This window comes from Xiphophorus couchianus, chromosome 5 (genome assembly GCF_001444195.1).
Source record: "Xiphophorus couchianus chromosome 5, X_couchianus-1.0, whole genome shotgun sequence".
NCBI classification, from domain to species: domain Eukaryota; kingdom Metazoa; phylum Chordata; class Actinopteri; order Cyprinodontiformes; family Poeciliidae; genus Xiphophorus; species Xiphophorus couchianus.
Window position 1 is genome coordinate 4,888,624 of NC_040232.1, and position 25,044 is coordinate 4,913,667.

Below are 25,044 nucleotides of genomic sequence, written 5' to 3' on the forward strand. Positions count from 1 at the left end.
TGCTGATCCAGAGGCTGATAAGAAGGAGACCAGGAGGCAACCGGCCACTTTGCAAAAAGAAACAGGCCAAGAATTCAGAGTGCTGGAACAAAAAGGCCTTTTATCTCTTGTCACTTTTGCATTAAGCGGCTTTTCATTACCCTGTGTCCGGTGAGAGCTCTTTGAGATTAACTGAAAGATGGGCAGATTTAGAGCTGCAGTCTTTAAACACTAAGACTGCAGAAAGTGCAGAAGGAAAAATAAACATATATATTATTATCCTTACTTGCAGGTAGTTAACATGAACAAGATTTAGGCTGCCAGGTTGTGCAACAACATTTTGATGTTGGTGCAATAGAGCTCACTCCATAATTACCATCTCACCTTCGTTCTCACTGCGCATGGTGGAAGAAAAATCCTGCGGGATCCATCCAGCTTTCACAAAGACGTGTGCAAAACTTTTATTCGTCCAAAGTGTACAAAGTGTGTAAAACAAATGATCACTTGCATGAAAGTCTTATTCATTTCAATCGAACCAATTGTATCAGGTGTGAAAACACCCTAGGGCATAGAGCAGCAATTAATTTTTCTGCTATATTTGCTCTACATTTCAGGAGTGTGAACATAAATATAATCTCAAGCTGAGGCTGCAGCACTGCTGGCACATTTTCAGCTCCACTTTGCTTGTATTCACCACAGAGGCAGGCGAGGAAGCTGGAAATGAGCCTGGAGATCAATGGGATGAAGAGTCAGACAAAGACAGTAACAATGGAGGCTGAATGTTGGCAAGAACCCAAACCTGAAGTTTACTCAGGCGGACAGATGCTTTAACACATTCACAGACATATGGAGGCACTGAAGCAGATTTATGGCGTTATTTCAGGACCCACCAAGAAGCGGAGCCACAATATAGGTTCAGACAGAGGTGTCCTCTCTTGTTTTTCACATGTCTGGACATGTATGTGGTTTGTTTACACAGTAACTTTAATTATACTTTGATGTAATGCAGTAAATTACTTGAAATGAGTGGGAGGGAAAGGCAAATCTGAAGAGTCAGAAAACCTCAAAAGAAACAGACAGTGAGGTCTTGAATTCCAACAAGCAGATGGGACAGAAGGAAAACATGTCTGTCATGTGGACAATGGTCCCTCTTACTCCACCACCTGTGTTTTAGGCCTTGTGAAGAAAAGGATACACCAACAATGACATGGGGGTCACGTTTTATCTGGGTGCAGCATAACATCGCCTGTTTAAGGTAACACCTGTCTGCCGTTACCTTGTAAAGATGCAGGCAGCCAGGCCAATGTATGGAAATGAGAATGCTGTTGTCTCATCATCTTTGGTAAAGTCGCCGTCCTCTCAGACAGCAGAATCGACACATAAAGCATCAAAGGCTTTCAGGGAGCAGGATTACTCACATCTGACCCTCATGCAGCTCTTAGCCTAAACATAGACTGATTCCAGCCTTGGAAAAATTGCAATAATTTCATTTTGCAACGCTAAATTCCACAAAAGAGTATTAGAGCCATACTAAATTATGAGAAAAGAAATAATAAAATTACGAGAATAAAGTCACAATCCTCTGACTTTATTTTTGAAATATTATGACTTTGTTGTATTATTTTGACTTTATTCTTGTGATATTATTTTATTATACAGTGTATCAAAATAGCAATGTTTTTAATTTTGTGTAAATACAATTAAACAATTTTTTTAATAACAAATTAGGAATTCTGCTTCGTATGGCAACTGAAGAACTGGTTTAGAAAAACCAGTACGGTTGTAGCTTTTAAAGTAAAGAAGCACCACCCATCACTCTTAAGATAATGCTGTTTTAAAACAACAATTCCCAAGCTATATGTAAGCTCTTTGTGTAAAGCAGTGGACACTCAACAAAATTGCTAATTGTCAAAAATAGCTATGTTTGTCAATTAGCAGAAATAGCTATTTTGTGTATCTATGTAAAAAACTGTTTTTTATGCCTAGTTCAATGAATTAGGAGTTTGGTATTTTAAACAAACTGAAAAACTCAATACTCCACTCACCATCATCGCTGTCTGCCAAAATTGTGACTTTGGTGGATGGGAAACTGGCCCCCAGCTGACCGCCCATCGGCATACTGAGGCTGATGTTAAAGCTCTCCTCTTCCTCGTAAAGGGAGTCATCAATAATGATGATTCGGCAAACTTTTTCTCTCTCGTCCTTGTCGAAGCGCAGCACACTGGTGTGGTCCTCAGCACGGGTGATGTAGTCGGAGTAGGAGAGGACAGTGGTGGGTATGGTACCAGTGGCGGTACCTGTGGATTAACAGGAACTTTATTTTCATTGGTGGACAAAAGTAGGAAATGAAGTTTTTCTGCTTTTATAAAAACAGGCTTTTCTCACCTTGCTGAGTGAAACAGACAACCATAAGTTCCTGGCTGGCATCGCCTGATCGCATGACTGGCACTAGTAGCTCCCCAATATCCTCCTCTATCTTGAATTCTGCTTGTGGAATGAAAACTGTTGATTCTGTTTGGGGAGAACAACACAGCAAAACCAATTAATTGTGGTTTTATTTTAAAAAACAGAAAAAATTACAAGTCTTAGAGAAGAAAAGTCGTCTCCAACATGACATTCCTACCATCTCCAGGATCTACAATCTCCACCGTTGCAGCATCAGGGTACTCCAGCACCGCCATGACCGGGTCCGACAGCTGAATCTCAAAGGTTTCCGAGGTCTCAAACTCCTGGTCAGTGAAGATCTTCACCCTCCAGGTCGCTGTCGTCTGGCCTGGGTTGAACTGGACTTGCTTCTGAGCTCTGCCACGGAAATCTTTGTCCTTCTCAGCGGAGCCATCTTTTGTTCCAATACCTAAAAGAGAGAGAAACCCACTGAACTGTGAGGTTAGAAACTCAGATTCATTTATTTAAAAAAAAAAATCCAATTCAAACTGAGGCAGAGAAGACAGGAAGATGTTTTTTTCCTGACCACCATATTCTTGCAGGATTTGCTCACATTTTCCCCCCTCTGGGATGTTTCTTATCCTTTTCTTATCCTTTAAAGTGATTTTAAACAATCTACTCATTTTTATAAAACTTGTGGTAAAAAACTACTACTTCTTTTATAGTTAACTACATGGCACAGCATTTATGGTGACACAAACTTAAATACTGTTCTTCAAAAACATTCCTATTGGAAATAAGCTTTTCAAGATGCCACATATTTAAATAAGTGTGATTTATATCACTAAACTGTGCATGGATACTTTATTTATTCATAATATTTCAGCCTGAAGCTCACACTTTGTAATTTTGTTACCCAATGGGACAAGAATTAACCAGTCATTGTGGAGATTGGTTAATCTCCACGATTGGTGGACAACTCCCCCGTCCACCAATCGTGGATATATTTGGCTCACAATATATCCACAGTTGTGGATATATTGTGAAATATTTGGCTCACAACTCCCCTGTCCCTGTAACTTTGGCAAATAAAGAGCAAGTGTTTCCAAAGCCACAGGATTTGTTGTTCTTGATGAAAGGAATAAACACAGTTAAGGAGTTTTTAAAAGAATAATTAGTTCCTGTATTTGATGCAAATTTGCACTACATATATAAAGTGAATTAAACTGAATATTTACCTGTAAACAAAAAAGAAATCAAATATTTGTTTACATTACATTGCAACAGCAGAGCAAGAGTCAACACTTACTGACAAAAGAGGTTTCCCCCAGGAAGCCTCTGCGTTTCAGAGTCACCTCCAGGAATTTGGCGTCTTCATCCACTAAGTAGTATTCCCGCTCCAGAGAGATCCAGGCCCAGTTAAGACGGAACGGCTGCGGCTTGAGTTTGTTTCCACCTGCAGAGGGAGAAAAGGGCCTTCATTCAAAGCTCCTTTTCTACTATACCACAATCGACTTTGTTCTCATTAAGACTCAGTGAAGTGTGTAAACTGCAACCCGCAGTGAGCTCAAAGATAAAAAGAAATAAAGAGACTTTCATTTCAGGAGGGAAACACGATAAGTTAATACCAAGGTTTCCTGAAACTGAGCTTAACTCCAGCTTAAGAAGTCTCACAAGTTCCTCTTTTTCCACATCTAGAGGATTTTAAGTGTTTGCTTTCCAAACTTTAATGGCGCAAGTGTAAATGACGAACTTGCTCTATGCTACTGAACAGCAGCAGTTGATTGTTTAAAAGAGGTGTGCAATTTTCAACGCTACTGGGGTGAATAAAATGAAAGTCGGAGGAATATTCAAGCTGTACAAAGGTTTTAGATTGGTAAGTGCATTTACTATACAGACATGTTACCCATTCATTCCAAAAGCTAAAGCTAATTTAAAAAAATAAATAAGACTTCAGGTATGAAGCTGAACATAATACAGTTAAGTAGCTTTATTTTTCTTTTTAAAGAATATAATTCAGTCTTTCATCTGACATGCAGGCTCAAGAAATGTTTTCAGTCTTTTGGAGTTTTTAGCAGTTAAAGAAAAGGTCTAGTTATTTTACAAGGAATACACAGAGATACTGATGTTAACATTTAATAATACTAACTGTGCTAAAAGAGATTATTTAAAAAAACTGTAGAGTTGTTTTTGTACTGAAATATTAGTGTAGTCCTATCTAACTGCAGAGCTGCTCAACGTCGACTGTCCTTCATACTTTGACGTGCAAAAAATGTAAAGGAAGAAAATTTTGGTGAGGTATAATCTATCTTTGAAAGAAGACATGCCGTAATTCTTTTTAGATTGGATTATCTGTCCCATAACCTGAATAATTTCACTGTATTTGTTAATTTTTCATATATATATATGTTCCTATAACCCATAGACAGACAGACAGACAGACAGACAGACAGACAGACAGACAGACAGATAGACAGATAGACAGATAGACAGATAGATAGGTTCAATATATGCAGAAAGTTTAAGAAACTTATTTTTGACTGGAGTTAACTCAGTCCAAATGACACTTTAACCTGCCTCTCCTCCATTGAACACTAGAATCAACCACTTCCTGGACTCTAAAAATAGATTAAGACAGTATGCAAAAAAGAAAGAATGGAAACGAGTTGAAAAAACAAAGTATACTAAACAAGCCACCCATCTCCCAACCCTGGTCCTCAAGGCTCACTGCCCTGCATGTTTTAGGTATTTCCTTACTTCAGTCCAGCTGATTTCAATTGATGACTGATTAACAGGCGTTTGTTGAACAGCAATATGTTGAATCAGGCACATTAAAGCAGGGAAACCTCTAAAACTTGTAGGGCAGTGTGGCTTGAGGACCAGGGTCGGGAAACACCGGCTTAGACAACAGTACAATGACCCAAAAAAGACATCAGAACTAATTTTGGGATATTTAAAGAAGATCAACTTTAAACGTTTTGAACAACCTTCCCCAATCCCTGACATCCCCTCCACTGAAAATTATGCTTACAATCCAAATCCATGCTACGAAACCTCCTACTTTAAATGAACACAAACAACTTCAGGAAAAAGTTAAGTATCCAGTCAAATGTATGTTAGAAACTTATTGGTGGCTCCAAAATTCTGTGAAACATTCCACAGGACATTTAACCATCTCGTTTGAATGTAATGCAAAACAAATATCACACTCAATAAGAAGTATTTGAAGCTCAAAGACCCATAGCTTTGATCCACAACCTTCAAGTTACTCCTTAATCCACACTATCTCATGACTCAAATAATCCCTCTAACTGTCAGATTAGTTTAGCTTGTAGGCTTGGAGTTTGATACTTTAGGAATACTTAAGATCACAGGTTTCTTATGTGTAATTGGAGCTGATCCTGCAGTAAGATGAGCCTGGTGTGGCGGCCCGTGACATGTGACAGGAAAAGGGTCAAACTTAGCCGATTCTTCTCTGAGTTCTGGTGAAGGAGGTTGGGAAACAAGTTTTGCTCTGAGAATCACACTGACTGCAGCCCTATTGACCTACATTTCTTTAAGAAAGAGGAAGGCTGCCTGGCAATATGGTTAGAAAACCTTAAAGCTTTAAGAATGGTGGAAACCTCTTCCACAAATCAGTAAGCATAACTAAAACATATAACATATATACAACAACATTAACTAAGCACAACTACAAATCAAGAAAACAAAATGGAAGAAGTCTCAATGGGAAACTTGAGACATCGTCGATAGGATGACACCACTTTTGACTTTAAAATAGGAAATTATTCTGGGATTCATTCTCTTTGTTAGATTTTAGGGTAGACCTGTATAGCTCAAACTGTAAAAAAAAAAAAAAAAGGTTGAGATTCGTAGTATGTCCCCATTCAGAATATTCCTGTCCCAAAAAAGGGCTGGGCAATAATAAATAACAATATATATGGTGATAGACACATGATGAATATCAATAGATAATATGTCTGATAGAATATTCAATAATTCTATTGAATATTCGATCCAGGACCGCACAGCATTCTGGGGGATGTAGGCAAAGGAAAGGCTTTAGCTGCTCAACCAGGTAGGTTGGTCGCATCAACTAACTCACTCACTCTTTGGTTACCTAGCAACAACCTGCTGGGTCACAAGAAGTTTCAAGTTCCCTCCCCAACTTTGGTTACCTAGCAACAACCTGTTGTGCAGCAGCAGTTAAAGGTTTTGCCACCGTGCCTCATAACTGCTTAAAAATAAATAGAGTGAAAACTGAGGATAACAGAAAAGGTTATGTCACCAATTTGTCGGTATTTCAGTTATTTAAAACAAAACACTAATCAATAATTATCAATATTGACTGATATGAAATGCTTATATTGTGACACATTTTTCAAATAAATCATCCGGTTATACACTAAAGCCAGAATAACTTCTGGTTTCAAAGCCAAAGGTGTTGTTGTCCAGTCAGCGATGTTTTAGATTTCCCACGGGAACTTCCCATTCCGTCTTGTTAATGTTGTTGTGTCTTTTTAATATGTAGTTGAAGTTAATGTTGTCTTTTCTTAATTTGTCGTGTTCTTAAATGTCGTGTTTTTCAATTTGTAGTTGTGCTTAGTGATTTGTAAAAGTGGTTTGCACTTCAAGGCCACCGTATTTACGCCACATGATACAGGTATCAAAAATCATAACGTGAACTTAAAATTTAACTTTTTTTTCGCAACAAAAAGTTAACAACAAAAGAACATGGGGGTTAAGCTTCACTATAAACCAGCATTCAGCTCATTTCTGCTTCAGCGACAAAGAAAGAGGCCACAGCCTTTATGCTATGTGACTGGAGAGAATGAAAACAGGGTGAGGGTGTTATTTAGCATAGGAAAGGGGGAACATTTCAACAGTAGCAGCCAGAGTAACAAGAGACGCAGAACAACCGAGATGCAGTCAGAAGCATGACCAGATTCAACCTCTGCAAAGAGATCCTGGAGTCAGGATTTACCAAGTTTTAAGGTTATTTGGAGAGCACATTCAGGCAGGTCAAAGTGCAAAATTTTCGTTAGAATATTTTGGATATGCTCCATGAAAAAATCTGCAAATAATTTGGACTCACATTACACAGGAAAAAGCTGCAAATAGGTGAATCAGTGAATACTGATTGCTGAGGCCTAATGAAGTGAATGCCAGATTGTTTTTGCTAAAATTGCAACAAAGAAACACAATTATCACCATTATTAATGATTGTTTTTGCTTGGCATAAATTATTCAAGTTGTGTATTACATTCATAAAATAAAGAGAAGACTTGTTCTTTGTGACCCTGAGACTCACCTTTGCTCTATAATACTTGTAAACAGAAATTATTCAATACCTACATTCCTGCTTTGTGCATTAAATAAGAGAGAAAAACAGAAAGTCTTTGACTAGCTTCAGTTATCAGATTGTTTCTGTGCTGAGTTTCAGGAAACTGGCTGCAGCGCCCGTTTGAATTTGATACGGAGGTGAAGCTTTGCCAGTGGCTATCATCGAGGATTACCGAATGAACATGGTGAAGACAAGAAGCTGCTTCAGGTTTGGCGTCAATTAATCAGAAAAGTTTCTTTTTCAGAATTAAAACAGGGAGTGAAAAACAAAAACAGAGGAGTTTTAATGAATCAGCAGCAGGTATTTCATAAACTGCTGCACCTTAGACACCGTACTGCACAGTCATCGGCTGTAGCTCATGATGTACAGAAATGACCAAAACATCTATAATTTCCTCTATGCTTTACTTGCAAGTATCCAGACATTTTTAGTTCATCTTTATCAATAGTTTTCTAGATTGAAAAAAAATGTAGATGTGCTGCAGAATCCGTTGTGTTTCAGTTCACGGCTGTATGTAAATATTTACATATTTCTTAAAACTATTGCCATGTTGTGACAGTATAATACAAGGCCTATAATCTGTGAAAACAATAAATCTCCTCTATCTCCTTCCTGAGCTGCTATTGCCATCTGAAGAAATGCACCACCCCTGACCAAAAACAACCAATCAGAGCTAGGAGGAAGGCCTTAAAGCTGTTAATCAATTTTGTGAACTAGTTGCTAAATGTGTGGTGGAGAAACTGTTTACAGCTACAGGACAACTGTTTATTTACCATCATCTGTGGTATGCTAGTTGGCTTTCACATTCAAGAGAAGATCTAGGAACTATGCTTTAAGAAAAAGTTTAAAATAATTCTGGGTCTCTCAAAGCAAAATAATAAAAAGTCGGTAATTTATCAAGCATTTTCTCTATCTAGTAGCTAATCTTCCAGAAATAAACTAACTTGGCTGCTATTAAGCTACAAACATGAAAACAAAGCTCTCCGTTCGGCTTGATCTTCCAGTTTCTCACTCCTTTTCCTTATTTCCCGCCAGACTTTGAGGAGCAGATTGACAGCTGAGCTCAGATTCCTCCTCCCCCTCCTCGTTGCCGTTCCTCCCTGTGCCGGCTTTGTTCGCCTGGGGGGTGGAGCGGCAACCAAGGAGGACAGCAGGCCACAGTCTGGGTGGGCCAGAGCTACCACCATGGCATGCCTCCCTGCCTGCCTCCACATTGTTAAGAAACAGAGCCAGAGTGGGGAATCTCCCCGCGCCGGCTGCTTTTGTACATCCTGTCAGACGGTGAACTGGAAGCTGGCGTGGGCTATGACAAATCAAGAAATAATCAGGACACCAGACTTCCCACGGTGGCACAGACGGTTCTAACAAAAACACAAAATGAAAATTTGAAAGAGGCTGGGAAAAGCTCATGCGAACACAGCCCTTTTAAACATGAAAGACGTGGATTTAGATCCCACTGATGGTCTGATTTATGACACTTTTTATGATGCTCTCACTATATTAGACCAGCTGTCAAATCCAATACTTACAGTAGCCGCTGGGCTCGACTCACATTTCCATTAGCTTTCAAAGTGACCATCCTCGTAATTTCTGCTGGGATGAAACATTTTATAGGATGCATGTATTTCTGAATGCCACAGTTAGGAGCTATTTCATAAATTACAGTGATAGTCACATAGACCTATTCTGAAATACTGCATTGATTTTAGACTTTCAATAAGTTTTCAACCCATCTTTTTCCTAAACAACTCAAAACAGAAGATTTGCACACAAATCTAAATTTATTATGGATTTTCTCTAACTTAAACACTTGAAAGGACAAAAATAACTTGATTAATGTGCTCAGGGGAGTGACCAATAATGTCCAAGGAACTTAGTAAAATATGAAGATTTAAACCAGAAAGTCTTTTGGAGTATTTAACCAGCTGCAGGGTCCAAGATTACCAGATTAAACAACTATACATAAGCACAATGTATAGTTGTCAAGGCCTGGAGAAAAAAACTAAATTGTCAGTCTAATGTAAAGAGAAAATGGATGGATATTCAGAAAGAACCTGAAAACAGCCAAAGCTAAAGGTAGCCAAGAACTTTAGCTTTGAAAGAATCGGCTCCATTGGCATCAACATTTTCAAACTTAAAGTTAACCGTCTTCTAGAGGAAAGTTATACCGTGAAACGAGACGAGGATTGAGCTACTTCTACTGAAAAAGACAAAGCAATGTCTCCCATCCCTAAGATGAAGCGGATACTGTAGTGGAGAACTCCTTCAGTGACAGAATGCTGCATCCTAGTTGCACAAAGGGGCGTTATCACAGATTCTTCCTCCCAGTACAAGTGAAACTCTGTATATCATCACTGCTCCCAGTGTTTATGCTGTTAGTTCTACACTTTTACTCATTTCTAATAACATTTCTACGTAAAATACGACAAAACTATTGTTTAACTAGCTTTTTAGCAAGATATAGGAGCTTGTTTTAAGCAAATAATTCCTTAATATTGATATTCCATTGGCAGATTATTTCAGCTATTACATTGGAAACATGTCTTGTTATAAGTGAAATAATCTGTCAATGGAGCAATGATTTTCTTCATCAATATTAAGGAATTATTTATTTAAAAGACTCTCTTATATCTTGCTGAAAAATTACTTGGACATTAGCTTTGTGTTATTTCCAGTGGACTAACATATTTGGACCAGAAACTGGACCAAAATACTTGGTAATATTTTTGTATTTTTGCAGTGCACATAGCGCAGTAGAGGCAGCATTGACAAAGTTGCTGAAATACAAAAGAACTCACTTGAAATGAACACTCACTGATTCTGCTATCAAGAGTGGTTGAATGTCAAGACGTCACTTGTGCTGGAAGCTTGATGGCAACAAAAAGCAAGTGATCATCCTCCCAAAGAGAGATTTAGGGACTGCTAATTTAGAAAAAATAACATCTTGTGCATCTAATTATTGTATAAATTCATACTGTAGAAATTTAATGAAGTTATGTGTTTTATTAATGGTTCCAATGAACTACTAAGAGCTTCACACTTGTGTTTGTAATGCAGGTTTGCATTTAGTGTATAGTCCACTACTACTATGGGAAGAGAAGGAAAATCAGAGACATATCAACACAGCAACACAAGATTTTCCTTTACAAAACACAAATCAACTAAAATGATAATTCCATGTGAATTGTACAGTGCCATTGCAAATAATAGTCGATGTAACCATAGAGACAACAAAGCAGGACCAGAACCGGTCCTCTCAACTCTGCTGCCAGAGCCAAACATAGATACAGTAAGATACTGGGTCAGGCCAGAGATATCACAGGAGAGGAAGGTCAACATGATGCTCTGACGTCCATCAGCATGATGCAAAGAGGAGCAATCTGCTAAGAATATCTTCATCAAGCAGCCATCGCCCCTCTTCATTTCCTCATCAATCATCCTAAAAGTATAAATAATGTGCGAGTTCCAGGCAGCTGAATGTCAGCGTCACACATTAAAGGTTTGGTCTGGTTAATCAAAGACCTGAAAGACGATGGCTTACAGGTAACAATGTAAATCTCAAAAATGATTAGTCAGAGTTTTTCTTTATTAATGTTTGAATTATTGCTTCCATGAATGACAACCTAAACAAATCAGCAGGAGCCGCACACTGAAAGAACAAATAAACAAATAATTTTTCCAAGTATTTGTTGTCTAGTTTCTAGTGCAAATTTCTTAGCACACTTGAAATAAGACAAAACTAACATGCAAGTAACTTTTCAGCAAGATATGGAAGCTTGTGTAAAAAGCGGCTCGCCAGAACATTAGTCAAGCAAGAGAAGCGAGATAGACAACCAATGGGAACCGACTTCCGGGGTTGTGACGTAATTACTACAAAACGGGAAATTTACGGGAGGATACTGAAACGGGAGAAGGAGTAAAATAAACATAAATAGTTTTCCGGCCAAAATGGAAAACTTGATATGTATGCCAAAGACCGGACCCTAAACAGTAACTACTTACCGGACCAGAGAGGTACGTGTCCTTCATTGTTTCCCCCCATAAGCTGAAGGTGACAGCAGCAGCAACAAACACCTGCAGCTTCTTCGGGCAACTCTTTCCTCTTCCTCCGTTTGGTCCTCCTCATCTTCATTACTCCTTGTGATTTCTACGTTCCCATCCATTTCAACGCGCTGCGGTTCAAATTGAAAAGGCTCGACTACGTTACTTGTCGCTGCTTTAGCTAGTCGGAGCTAGCGCAATCAGACCTAGCACACGCCCTTTACCCAGAATGCATAGCAGCGTAAACATGTCCACGTGACAATATTTAATTTAAATCGATATAAAAAAAACAAACAGCCTACAGTATTTTTACTGTATTGTTTTTACAGCTAAGATAAATATTTCTTAAATAAAATGGACGGCTACAACTCGTCGTGGATCTCTTTAAAACAAGCTCCTATGCCTTGCAGAAAAACAAGAAAATTAACTTTCCATCAAGGTATAGTGGATTAGGACCACTGACAATAAAAAGATTTCAAGTCAGAACTTTGAGTTTAAAGTCAGATAGTTTTTTTTATTATTATTATTGGCTGTAATACTCTTCTGTAATTTTTCAATATTACAGAGCATCTAGAAACTAGACAAAAATACTTGGTAATATTTTGTATTTTTGCAGTCTACTTTACTATGACTCATAAAATTGAACTTAATAATGGAACAAATAATGTCCAATGAAACACATCAGAATATGAAACTAAAAATGTTCACAGTTGGGCTGGTTATGATGGATGTTTCAGTGGCCTGACAGTCAAACAAACTGGAATATGAAGGAAAGCAGAAGTAAGTTGATGAGAGCTTCGCTAGTGCTGCAACAGCTTTGCCATCTGAGAGCAGATAAGAATAACTGCTGAAGCCATACATCATAACTCCACACCCTAAAAGCCCAGCAAGCACCATAAATCAATGCTGGAGGATAAAAGGACAGAAACAAAAAGAGCGAAGAGATTCCTTGTTTTTTTTTAAAAAACAAAAAAAAAAAACAAAGAGAAGGGGAATTCCCACAAATATTAGAAGGGGAGAAGTGGGAAATTAGCGAACGAACCAGATGGAACGAGAATGGTGGTGCCCTTAAGGCTCTGTAAAGGGAAAGTGAGAGCAGAGTGGAGTTTTGTGGAGGACTGAGAGGCCAAGACTTCCAGGAGTCACGGGGGGCCCTGACTGTGGCACCATTAGTCACTAAATATCCTGTGACTGTTGACACGACTGACACCTAAGATCCCCAAACACAGTTAGGAAGTACACTGCGGTCGTGTCAGTCAGCATGAAACGCTACAACATAAGAATATACCTGAGCAAAATGACAAAAATGGCCACTTAGAGTGATATTTTCCTCCTAATCTTCCTCTATCCGCTCGAAAACACGCAGAGGGGGTTATCAGGCTTTGTGAGATTGGGTTGGATTTCTGGGGGGCTAAGAGCAGAGTGACCACAGACTTTGAAAGGGGATCCCACTTCTCACGTACACACCTGTCTGCTTGGGATGTCACTTCACTTCAAACCCGTTCTCTGTCTGTGGTTCTGGAGTCTGGAGTCTTGCAGGAAGTGCATTCTCTTGTCTGCCACGCCGTGATTATGCGATACTCAACACTCCAGAGTCCCCTGTTCCTCCAAACCAAGTGTTACTAATAAAAAAAGGCTATTTTAACAATTAAAATGGTGTAAAATTTATGGCAAAGGCTTTGATTATCCTCAATTTCTTTTAGAGTTTCACAGAAAAATTGCCTGGTGATCAGAAACCTGCCAGTCTAAGTGCACTGCAAAAATACAGTCTTGCCAAGTATTTTTGGTCTAGTTTCTACTTCAAATATTTTAGTACAAAACTAACTTACAAGTAACATTTCAGCAAGATATTGGAGCTGTTTTAAGTCAATAATTCCTTAACATCAATTTTAAAAAAGTGCTAGTTCCACTGTCTCTTTCTTGAATACAAAAATATCCTCAAGCGAGAGTAGCACTACTTCGGAAAATCATCGTAAAAGGCTTGAAAATATGAGCTTGTGTAATTAATTTAAATGGTAAATGGACTGAACTTATATAGCGCTTTTCCAGTCATTTTGACCACTCAAAGCGCTTTATACTAGAGTCACATTCACCCCTTCGCACTCAAAGACACACATTTATACAACGATACGCAGATCGGTAGGCAATTTGGGGTTAAGTGCCTTGCCCAGAGGTACATCGACGTGTGGCAGGAGGAAGCTGGAATCGAACCTACAACCTTCTGATCGCAAGACGACTACTCTACCATGCAGCCACAGTCGCTCTATGTAATGTGTTCACTTAGGGAATTACCTGAATTTGATTAACTTTTTTTTTTTTTTTTTTTTTTTGTGGGCTCTAGTGTCCCTTATGTGACAGTAGACTGACAGGAAACGGGGAAGGAGAAGGGGGAAGACATTCGGCAAATGTCGTCGGGTCCGGGAGTCGAACCCGCGACGGCCGCGTCGAGGACTCAAGGCCTCCAAATACGGGTCGCGCTAACCACTACGCCACCATGGCACGCCCCATTTTGATTAACTTTTTAATAACATTCTTATTTACTAAATATGATAACATTTTTGGTAACACATACACGCCTTGAATGCTTTTTCTTTTGTTATTTCTTAAACTGTTAATTTAACTTGTACAACAGTGTAATATTTTACCATATTTCCTTCATCTGTGCTGGACATTTTTATTTCCCCATGTCGTGTTAGAACTATGTCTGCTGGACACGGACATTAACAAGTTGTGTATCCACTTGTAAGCGGAGGTATTTATTGCTGGAGAATCCCACAGTTTGAAAGCCTGAAGGGAGATTCTGACCTGGTCATCTTTCAGGGAAGTTACTGCCTTCCCAGCAGACAGCGAGTGCAACCAAACATGAACTACAGTTTGTGTCCTCCTCTAATAATGGCCACTGCCATTATTAAAGGAGGAGTGTGAAGATTAGCATTCTAGCTGCTTTACAAGAACTCATCATTTACTCAAAATACTAAGCAATACATCAGCAGTTCTGCTGATGTATTGTAACGCCCTGTTTCAGCTATGGAAACGAGAAGAAAAGAGAAATAATTCAGACGAAAGGTAGTCACTAACTGTCTCCTTGCAACTTTTGAAGCAAATTTGATTTGTGAGGACGGAGTCATCACAGGTCACCTAGAGCAACGTGTAGAAACTTCTCAAACAGTAAAGAGAAACATGTTGAATGCACAAAGCATAGACAAACTAAGCTAGTAAATTAGTGGTAGACACTGCTAACCTAAAAGTTAGTTGCGCTAATCATAAACTTTAGTTCCATTAATGCTAATGAACTACAACAACACAGCGCTAACGCCAATTAAAATTATATCTGCCCTTGAAAAACTACAACTCTCAATCACCAATTTAGGTTTGACATTATAATTTGCGGGCTGCACAGTGGCGCAGTTGGTAGCACTGTTGCCTTGCAGCAAGAAGGTCCTGGGTTCGATTCCCGGCCGGGGTCTTTCTGCATGGAGTTTGCATGTTCTCCCTGTGCATGCGTGGGTTCTCTCCGGGTACTCCGGCTTCCTCCCACAGTCCAAAAACATGACTGTCAGGTCAATTGGTTTCTCTAAATTCTCCCTAGGTGTGAGTGTGTGTGTGCATGGTTGTTTGTCCTGTATGTCTCTGTGTTGCCCTGCGACAGACTGGCGACCTGTCCAGGGTGTACCCCGCCTCTCGCCCGGAACGTAGCTGGAGATGGGCACCAGCAACCCTCCCGACCCCATTAGGGACAAGGGTGAACAGAAAATGGATGGATGGATTATAATTTGCATGTTCTATAATTCCCTTTGATTATAGACGTTGTATTTATTACTTAATTAAACTGTGAAATGGGTGAAATTAGTGCAGAGCTTCTAGAAGCATGTAGGTGTTCAACCCAAGTAGCATTTACAGCCATCGTTGTTAATAACTATAACAAATATTTTAGAAATAATAAACAAGTAGCTTTTTAATATAAAGTTTTAGATTATTTATTTAAAGTTGTATGTTCTGCTTAAGAAAGAACATTCAACTTTAAAAGGAGACGATGGATATCATTTATATGACATATTAAGTGTAAGCTGTATTATGTGGTTGAGTGACTTCACAGTTTAAATATGTTGGATGAAAAGTTTGTTTGTCCAAACTGGGTGGATTATCTCAGGTGCAAATCTCTTCTGACCTCAAGTTTTACCCTCACACACAAACAGCTCACCTGCTTAGATTTATCATGAGATGTCTGACCATTAGCAGGCACTGCAGCGGCATGTTGCTGCATGTCCAGGATGCAGCCACATCCACCAGCAGAGACTTTGTAACACTCATCAGGAGTAATCTTCCAGCTTAATCCCCACAGGATCTTTAGGTGTCATTGTTGGTTCATGAGTTTTACTAGTAAAATACTTGTTTTATGGTTGGATTTTTAGTATTTGTGTACGGTAACCTGCCACTAATTTTTTTTTTGTTGTTGTTGTTTAATGAGTCCACTGTCAGAATCATAACCAACACAAATGGTTTAAAAGGAAGAACTTCTCACAATCATGTTAAATTGTAAATATTTAAGCATTTTTGAGAGGAATTATTTATGGATTTGATCAAAAATACTTAACTGTGAGCAAAAAATGCAGTCACATGCATGTTGAACATGAGCATAAAGTAACAAATAAAATGCTTTGAATAGCTCCTGGTCAGTTTTCTGTAAACAATTTGTCCCCAATTTGGACATGTTATTTGGCGTTTATTATTTTATGCAGACAGTAAAATAGCAACTCTGCTGCATAAAGCTCCAAAAATTATGTTCTAGAACCATGAGTATTTATCTATCTGATTGATGACTATTCGACGGTCATGTTTAATGGTTCCCCAACATTAAACATTATCCATAAGTACCAACCAATTCACAATGTGATGAAAAATAGATTTTTAAACTGTACATCTTCTTCCAGAAAAGCACTGTTACCTCTGTCTCTCTTTATGCTTTCCTGAGGTTTTTGTGGTGTAAAATGTTTGGAAGAAATCACCTTCAATTGTTGCACCTGTCTTAGAGATTTACTTTATTAGTTTGATACCATTTATTTTTGTTGTTTTAATGTACACAACCAAAACAAAAAAGCTCTCATTCTTAAAATGAACTGCTGAACTCTGGGTGTAAATGTTTTGCAGGCATTTTAAACGTGACATTTTAAAGCTTTGAGAAGTTCCCTGAGGAAACAAGCTTTTTGTTCATGGACATTGAAGCAAATTAGAGTCCTTCACTTTTACAAACCCACAATAAGAGCTAGCTTTAGGTCTCCTCTGACCCCTGTCCTTTGAACCTGCAACCCTCTCCACTGCTGCTAACAGAGGCGGCACCGTGTCCCTGGTGTCGGTCATGGCCAGCTGCTCTAAGTCTTTGTGATGCAAGCAGTTGTGACTGACAGAGAGAAGAACTTGTATATTTTTAGCAGCTCTTAGGTAAAAGGATTTGGGATTCTTACCATTGTCCTCGACTGTGAAATAGAAGATATCACTTGTGGCGTTGCTACCATCCAACAGCACATAACAGATCTTCATGTCGTTGATTTCAGCTGTTGTTGTGATGAACAGAGAGGAACAAAAATATAGATGAAATGACAACATTACTTTTGCAAACTTTTAGTTACTGATTTGGTAATGAAAACTGAAAAACGTATGTCTGTATGACATCACATTATCTCACTGTTTAATCATTCTGTATGTGAACTTCTGATTTTAAGCCATTAATAAATAAAAGTAAGAAATATGATAAAATCAACTAAAAATTCAATAAAAGAAAGAAAAGCTAGAACAAAAAAAGACAATCTTAAAGAAAATTGAGTATGGAATTAGCTTTGATCATTTTCCAAGGAAAAGCGTACAGAAAAGCAATTGTACTTCAAGAATATTTTTATTTTTCCAAATCAGAATTTTTAAACCAAATTTGTTTCGCACTTTTCACACTGATTAAATATATGAAACACATTCTATGTGAATATAATTTTAGCTTCTTGTTCATCTCTCCTAAACTAAAGTCTTAGTTTAACATTTGCATCAGTTTATTCTACAGAAGAGTTGCTCCCCATTTAACCAGTTTTTTCATAATTGATGCTGTTTTATGTTGATTTCAGAAAATCTACAGAGAAATGTATTTGATAATTCAGAAGTGTGTTTTTAAAGAATGTAATATTTAAGTGACACAATGGTTAATAATAAAAGTTAGTTATGGACATTAAATGCAACATTTTGCAAATTATTACTATCATCTTCCAGTCTTTAGGGTCAATGTTTTTCCATGTTTTCAGCTCCTCCCTGCTCCAACACTGATACAAATGACTAAATAACCTTCTCATCACATCATTTAGAGGCCTGGTAATAACTCTTTTGTTTTACTTGGATGTGTTGAACCAGGGAAACACCTGACATGTGCAGGAAACATGCAGACACTGATGTTATTGAACATCAGTGTGAAATAATTTCACGGTGTGCTGCTTGCTTACCTTGTGTGAAGGTGTTGATGCTATGATTGCCCAGCTCCACGTTCATGATGAAGCCATGCAGCGGCTCCTCAGACACGCTGTACTTCAGGACCTTCTGGGGGCTGTCTCTGTCCTCTGATCTAAGGACCTTCCTGGTAAAAACGAAGCCCAGGTGTCCTGTTTGGAGGACTCTCAATGAAGCAGCAGCCTTGTTGACCACAATCTGGGGCACACCATTATCCACCGTGTTGATGTGGATGGTCATCATTTGAGGCTTGCGAGTCGCGTACACCGTATCAGGAAAAACGTAAAAGTCTGTGTGAGTGCCGTCCGTGACTATGAAGGAAAAGCTGTCCTCGTTGGTCTCTGTGCCATCATGTTTGTAGCTGATAAGGTTCTCATTCAGGTTCTGCTTGGTGAAGGATGTAATTGGCCGGCTGTTGTTGAAGAGCAGCTGGCCGTGCACGGGCACCTGCGTGACTGTGAAGCGGAGCAGGTTGTCAGGCGTGTCCCGATCCTCAGCCGTCAGCTCAAATGGTGTAATGAGTTTGGTTTCTCCCTCCTCCACAACCAGCTTGTGCACAGTGATGACAGGTTTTTTGTTATCTACATCAGTGATGGACACTCTGAAGGTTCGGAAGATGGGATTGTAACCATCTGTCACCTCAAACTCAAAGCTATCCATTTTGACCTCGTCATCTGAGGTGTGGATGTAGTAGATCTTGTTGCCAGCCAGCTGCAGTTGGGTGAAGGTGGAAATGGGAACACCTGGGAGGTCAGTGCACTCTAAATGCCCCCGGCTGGGTGCTCTTGTGATGCTAAAGCTGAGATACTCATCAGGACTGTTGATGTCAGATGTGCTAAGGAGGTCAGTGGTGAGTGTTACTTTTCCCCCTTCTTTGAGTGTCACACCTTTGTTGATTACATCTGGGAAAACCATGTCAATGCTGCCAATGTTGATGTAAAAGTAGCGATCAATAAGAGGATTGATGCCATCTGTGACGTCAAATTTCAGCAAGTCTCGGATGCCCTCCTGGCCTGTGTGTACATACAGAATGCGTTGCTTGTCTATTTCATCCTGTGTGAAGTTCATCCCCAGGGTTATGTTTCCCAAAACATTACCAAATTTGTTTATACGCTGAAGGTAGCCTTGCCCAGGACCATATCGCAGAACATATGTTAGTTCTCTATCTTCAGAGTCGAGGTCTGTTGCTTTTAAAGCCCTGTTACTGATTATCTTTGTCTCCCCAATCTCAACATCAAGGCCATCATTTATAGCCATTCTTGGTGTCTCATCATCAACAGGAATAACAATGATGAGAACTGTTTTCTCTACTGCATGTTTTCCGTCGGAAAGCCTGATGTCAAAACTGTCCTCTTTGGTCTCAGAGTCATCATGTTCATAGACAATGTTGGCTGCTTCTTTGATCTGTTCTAAGCTGAACCTTTCTACAGGGACAGTGCCTGTGCTTAGCTGTTGGATTATCGCCCCATGCTTGGGGCTTTTGATGATCTCAAAAAACAGCTCGTCCTCTGGGATGTCAGCATCAGCTGCGTTCAAAACCGGAGTGTCAATCACTAAGTGCATGCCTTCCATTACCAGAAACTCACGTGTGAAGATCTCTGGTTTCTCATCATTGGCTGGAATGATGACAATGTTGAGGAAGTGGCGTTCAGAGAAGTTGATGCCATCGGAGCAGCGGAATGTGAACTGATCCTCCACAGGTTCAACTCCTTTGTGGATGCTTTGGACGTAGTAGATGTGACCAAGCGAAATATCTTTAATGGTAAAGGCAGTGATGGCAGTACCAGCTCTTGATTTCTCAGATCCTGTGGCTGGGGAGATGTTTTCTACATAACCAGATGTTGGTTGGACAATAATGGTGCATAGGATGTCATCATTGTTGGTGTCAACATCCTCAGCTTGAATATGACTTATGGTAATGACATTCTTCTCTCCTTCCATCACAACAAATTGTCCCCCAACACTGACAACAGGTGGAATGCTATCAACAGGAAGGATGGTCACATGAACAGTCACACCCTGGACTTTGTTGCCACCTACAACCCACTGATCAGACATATCAGAAAGAGTTAGGTTGAAGGAATCATGTACTTTGACTGGACCGATTTCACCAGAAGTGTGAGCATACACCACCACTCCATTGATGATGTCCTCCTGGGTGAACCTCTCAGCTGGAGCGCCGTTAACTAGAATTTCGCCCAGCCTTGGAGGTTCCTCAACAATGAAAGCCAGCATGAGGTCATCCGTGTCTTTATCACGTCCTTGAATGACGTTACTGGTGATCTCTGTTGCTCCGTTCTCCAACACATCGATGGTGGCTCCCAACACGCCAGCTGGGAGCATGATAGTCGGGGTCTCGTCGTCAACTGGCTCTATAGTTACCCTCACAGTAATGGGGACCTCATGGAAACCATCACTCACAGAAAGTTTGATTACATCACTGAGAGATTCCTCTCCACCATGGAGATAAGTCAAGAGGCCGTTTGCAATATCTTCGAGATTGAACGTTTCACCATTTGACATGCAAATGCCTAAATATTGCAGCTCTCCGTATTTAGGAGCTTGGGTCAAAGTGAAGATGATATTTTTATCATCTGTATCTGTGTCAGTGGCGTACAATTCCTTGCTGCTAATTATAAAAGTACTTGTTTCCTTGACAGTAAATCCTGTGTTGATAATTTCTGGGGGTTTGTTGTCAACTGGCTGGAGGAAAATTGTGAATAAGCCATCTGCTGAGTTACCAGCTGTGTCCTCCACAATGAATGTGAACTGAGCGACTTTTGGAGTGATGCCCAGTTCCTGGTCTGGAGGCTTGTAAGCTACTTTGTGGTGATTAACCTGGGCTTGTGTAAACTCTGTAATTACAGTTTCAGGGCTGTCAGTCAGTACAATCTTACCCAAGGGGGCTAGATTGTTCTCATCGGTATCGGTTGGTACTTTAGTGATTGTGTACTTCAGGTCTCTGTCGTCTGAATCTAGATCAGTATAACACAAGAATTTCTTCCTGAAGAAAGTGAGCTCATATTCCTGGACAGTCATATGAAGCGTGGTGCCTGGGAACAGCACTGGGGGAAGGTCATCGACAGGGAGGATTTTAATGGTGAACGTGTGCTCACCTGACTGATTAGGGGGGTTGTTGTCATCCTGGACACGAAACACAAACAAATCCGTCACTGTGGTGGTGCTGTGAGGTCCGACATGTCGATAGAACAGCTTTCCATCGAGAATATCCTTCTGAGACCACTCAGTTACCACCTGCTCAAACATCTCATCTGTCTCACTGAACTTCCACTGAGAGGGCTCAGCGGGTGGCTCAACTTGCCTGAGTAAGAGCTCCCCCACGGTGGAGTACGGTGCTTCCAGAATGAACCTTATAAATGAGTCTTCTGAGTCTATATCTGTGGCACTCAGGATGAAGGGAGAGATCTGCATCATTTCTTTCTTAAACAGCACCAGACCGGTGTTGGCGTTGATTATTGGGGGCTCGTCATCAGTAGGAACAATAGTGATGGGAAACAAAAATTCCACTTCGTTCCTTCCATCTGTCATTCTCAAAATAATGTTATCACTGTAGGTGTCGCTGCCGTCATGCTGGTACACAACAATGCCAGCGTCCAGATCAGACGGTGTAAAAAATTTCCTGCGCACGCCGAGCACAGTCAGGTCTCCGTGTTTCAGACCATCAACAACGGTAATCCTTACATCTTCCAGGTTATCCTCATCACTGATTTCCAAATTCTGGGAGCTGGAAAGAGCTCGGGATTGGCCTTCAAACAGTAGCTGACCTGTATTTTTGGTTGCAACCGGAGCTAAGGTGTTCATAGGTTTCACCACTATCATAAAAGCAAATGGGTCAGACACTGCGCCATCAGTATCTACAATTTCAAACTCTAATTGGAAAATCCTCTCTTCATCTGAGTCCTCTGAGGGAGGCTTGTATGCTATTTTCAAATTTCTGATGTCCCTCTGGTTGAAGGAAGTAATGGGGAGATTCTGATCATCTGTGCTGATTATGTAACCCTGCTGAGGGCTCAGAGGTGAAGTAATATTGAAAATCAAATTGTCTGGATCAGATTCAACATCTTCAGCTGCTAGCATGTCACTTGTAATAGCCGTCATCACAAACTGATCAACCTCCATCATCATCATTGCTACAAAGCTGGGTTTAGGAGCAGTGTTTTCTGCACCTTCTCTGATTCTGACCATTGTTTGGAAGTGCTCCTGCATTATTGTGTTGCCCTCAATATCCTGCAGCTCTACCATCATTGGAATATAGTCTCTGTTCGGTGATTTGGTTTTAGCAGTGTGTTTGTAGTGAATACCCAGATTTACAAACTCATCACAATCAACCAGTTGGCCATTAGGGGGACTATTCAAAAGCGTGCCATACCTGGGGAGGCCTCTGGCGCCAACCAGCGTGGTGATCTTACACTGCGTGACCCCATCCTCAAAGGAAAACTCCAGAGCCTTTTTGTCAATCAGGCTGCTGTCCCCATTGAGTTTCTCCACATTAAGAGGCATATTCCTGAGGAGGATCTCGAGCTGCTGGAAAACCACCTCCACTTCTAACATGAATGGGACGATAACCGTATCTGTGTGGGAATCATAGCGAAGCTGCATCTTTACACGGTCCTTGCTGGGGCTCCGAGATCCAAAGTGAGTGTATTTCACTTCGTTGGCTCCAAATGAACAGGGAAACCTTTTGGGGGTCAGCATCCCAGGTTTCTGAGTCAGCGGGTCATTGTCCAAAACTGTTATTTGGCAGCGGTCGCCGGGCTGCACTTCTGTAATCAGGTCTTTCCCAGGGTCCAAAAACACTGATCTCCCGAAAGGCACCCTGATCCCATTATTAGCAATGATGATGTCGTCTTCATTAGGTCCAGACTTGTGGTAATAGAGGTGACTGGGATCAAAGGGCTCAGAAAATACTGAAATAAGACATGAACTGAGACACAGAGTCAAGAGCAGGCATCTAAGAAATGCCCACTTTTTGCAAAGTTGGAAACTTTGCAGACAACCAGCCATGTCCTGTGATAGTTGTCCTGGAGATTATCTATATCACAGATTCCGCCTCTGGATGAAATAGTAATGAAAAATAATGAAAATGGAGACGTCTTCCTGCTGGTTTGTGCCTTTGAATCAGTCCCTGTGTGTCTGTGAGGCCACACAGAGACACGAGTGTGGTGAAGGCTGCAGAGTTGTGCAGGTAAGAATGAAACCGTAGACAGTGACAGGCACAGACTCCTCCTTCTGTCAGCACAGGGAGGGAGCCTCCAGCCCCCATGGCTAATTTAAGAAAGACCATTGGACAAGTCTGAAAAAGAGCTGCTCCAACCAACATTTACCCTGATTCTCTTCCTTCATTAAAATTGCAATGGGAGAATAAAGGAAACAATAAACCAACTTTATTGGCATCTGTAGAGTATGGTTGTTGATTCTGTGTAAAATCAACAATCAAAATCTAATTTGAAATTTAGAAAAAAATTATACTTGACAAATGTTTCCTATGTTTCATAATCTAATCAAACTATTTCCTATACATTGGAAATAATTCATTTTTTGTTTTCTTGAGGGTTTATTTTGCAAACCTAAGTAAACACAAAATGTACTTGCATGTAATGTGTTTTGTTGAGCTGGAAAACATAATTTGTTGATAATCACTTGCAAATAATTAACCAGGTGTTATGTATCATGACGAGCAGACGTAACCTCCAAGAGGTGTGAATGCCTATTTAGAAAATTAGAAAAATATGAAGCCCATTTGTGCCACTCTGATGAAAAAACAAACTTAAATCTGATCATTATGACTTAGCAATCTCATAACTAGTCAGCCTGTAACTCTCTTTGTAATCCTAATGATTTTTTTTAATCAAAAAGGTAAAGTTAGACAACTTAAATGAGGCAGTTTTACTTAGTCTAAGCCTAGACAAAATATGTTACTCCAAATCAGGACTACAAATAGACTTACTGCTGACTTATCTCTAAATGATGTCTACATGTAGATTTAATGTTAAAATCGGATGTACAGGACATTTCATGCACAAGGCTGTAGTGCCTTCTAATGACTTGATACATTTAACCTTGATTAATTAAAGTAGGAACATAAAAAACAACAAAAAAGATGTGTATGTATTATGGCAAAAATCACATGTGCTCAATTTCTGACTTGGAAAAAAAATCAACTCTGAAATTTCTTATAGGGCTAAATGTATTTACTTTTTGTAAATATGTATTCTGCCTTGGAAATAGTTTCTGTGGTATAGATGAAAACTATAAATCTAGAAATAAACTACATTTCTAAAATAGACAAAAGATCAAAAAAAATAACAGAGCTTATATAAATAATTGGAAAGAAGCCGTCATTCCAGTGACAACATGAGGATCTGTACTCTTGGCGCAAGGTTGTGATAAGATAAAAATACAGAGGGACCTTTGTCAGATTGTCCTCCCAGTTGATCCTAATTTTAATGCTTTAGTCTCCAGCATTTACCATTTCTTCATCATACTGAACACTAAGTAAATGTTTTAAATAATTGATCAAACCTACAAATAAAAAAAAAAGGTGTCATATTCTCATATTTTTGCTGGCTGGAACTCTTGTCAATGGACAATTTTAATTTAAAAACACTCCTCAGAATGTCTGAAGAATTCAGATTGCAAATGAGGAATAAACCCTTAATTGATTGGGGATAGAGATGTTTTTAGGGCAACCTTCCTTGATGTGTGGGCCAAATAGCAGAGATGCCGTTTGCATTCAGGCATTCTGTATCACACTTTTCATTGCATCCTCTAAATAAATCCTGGCCTCCTTA

The 25,044-nt window shown here is 39.7% G+C and overlaps 1 protein-coding gene across 1 annotated transcript in view; it reads right to left on the reverse strand.

The window, feature by feature from the left end:
* frem3 (Fras1 related extracellular matrix 3) overlaps positions 1-23,427 on the reverse strand; it is a 37,147-nt gene extending 13,720 nt beyond the window's left edge. Inside the window, exons 1-6 of the mRNA XM_028017400.1 lie at positions 18,229-23,427; positions 17,212-17,301; positions 3,674-3,820; positions 2,603-2,833; positions 2,365-2,490; positions 2,025-2,276 (exon numbers count right to left, since the gene is read on the reverse strand). Coding sequence (XP_027873201.1) covers positions 2,025-2,276; positions 2,365-2,490; positions 2,603-2,833; positions 3,674-3,820; positions 17,212-17,301; positions 18,229-23,257 — 5,875 coding nt within the window. The 5' untranslated portion in view covers positions 23,258-23,427. The remainder of the gene's footprint in view (positions 1-2,024; positions 2,277-2,364; positions 2,491-2,602; positions 2,834-3,673; positions 3,821-17,211; positions 17,302-18,228) is intronic.
* Positions 23,428-25,044: the final 1,617 nt, after the last annotated feature.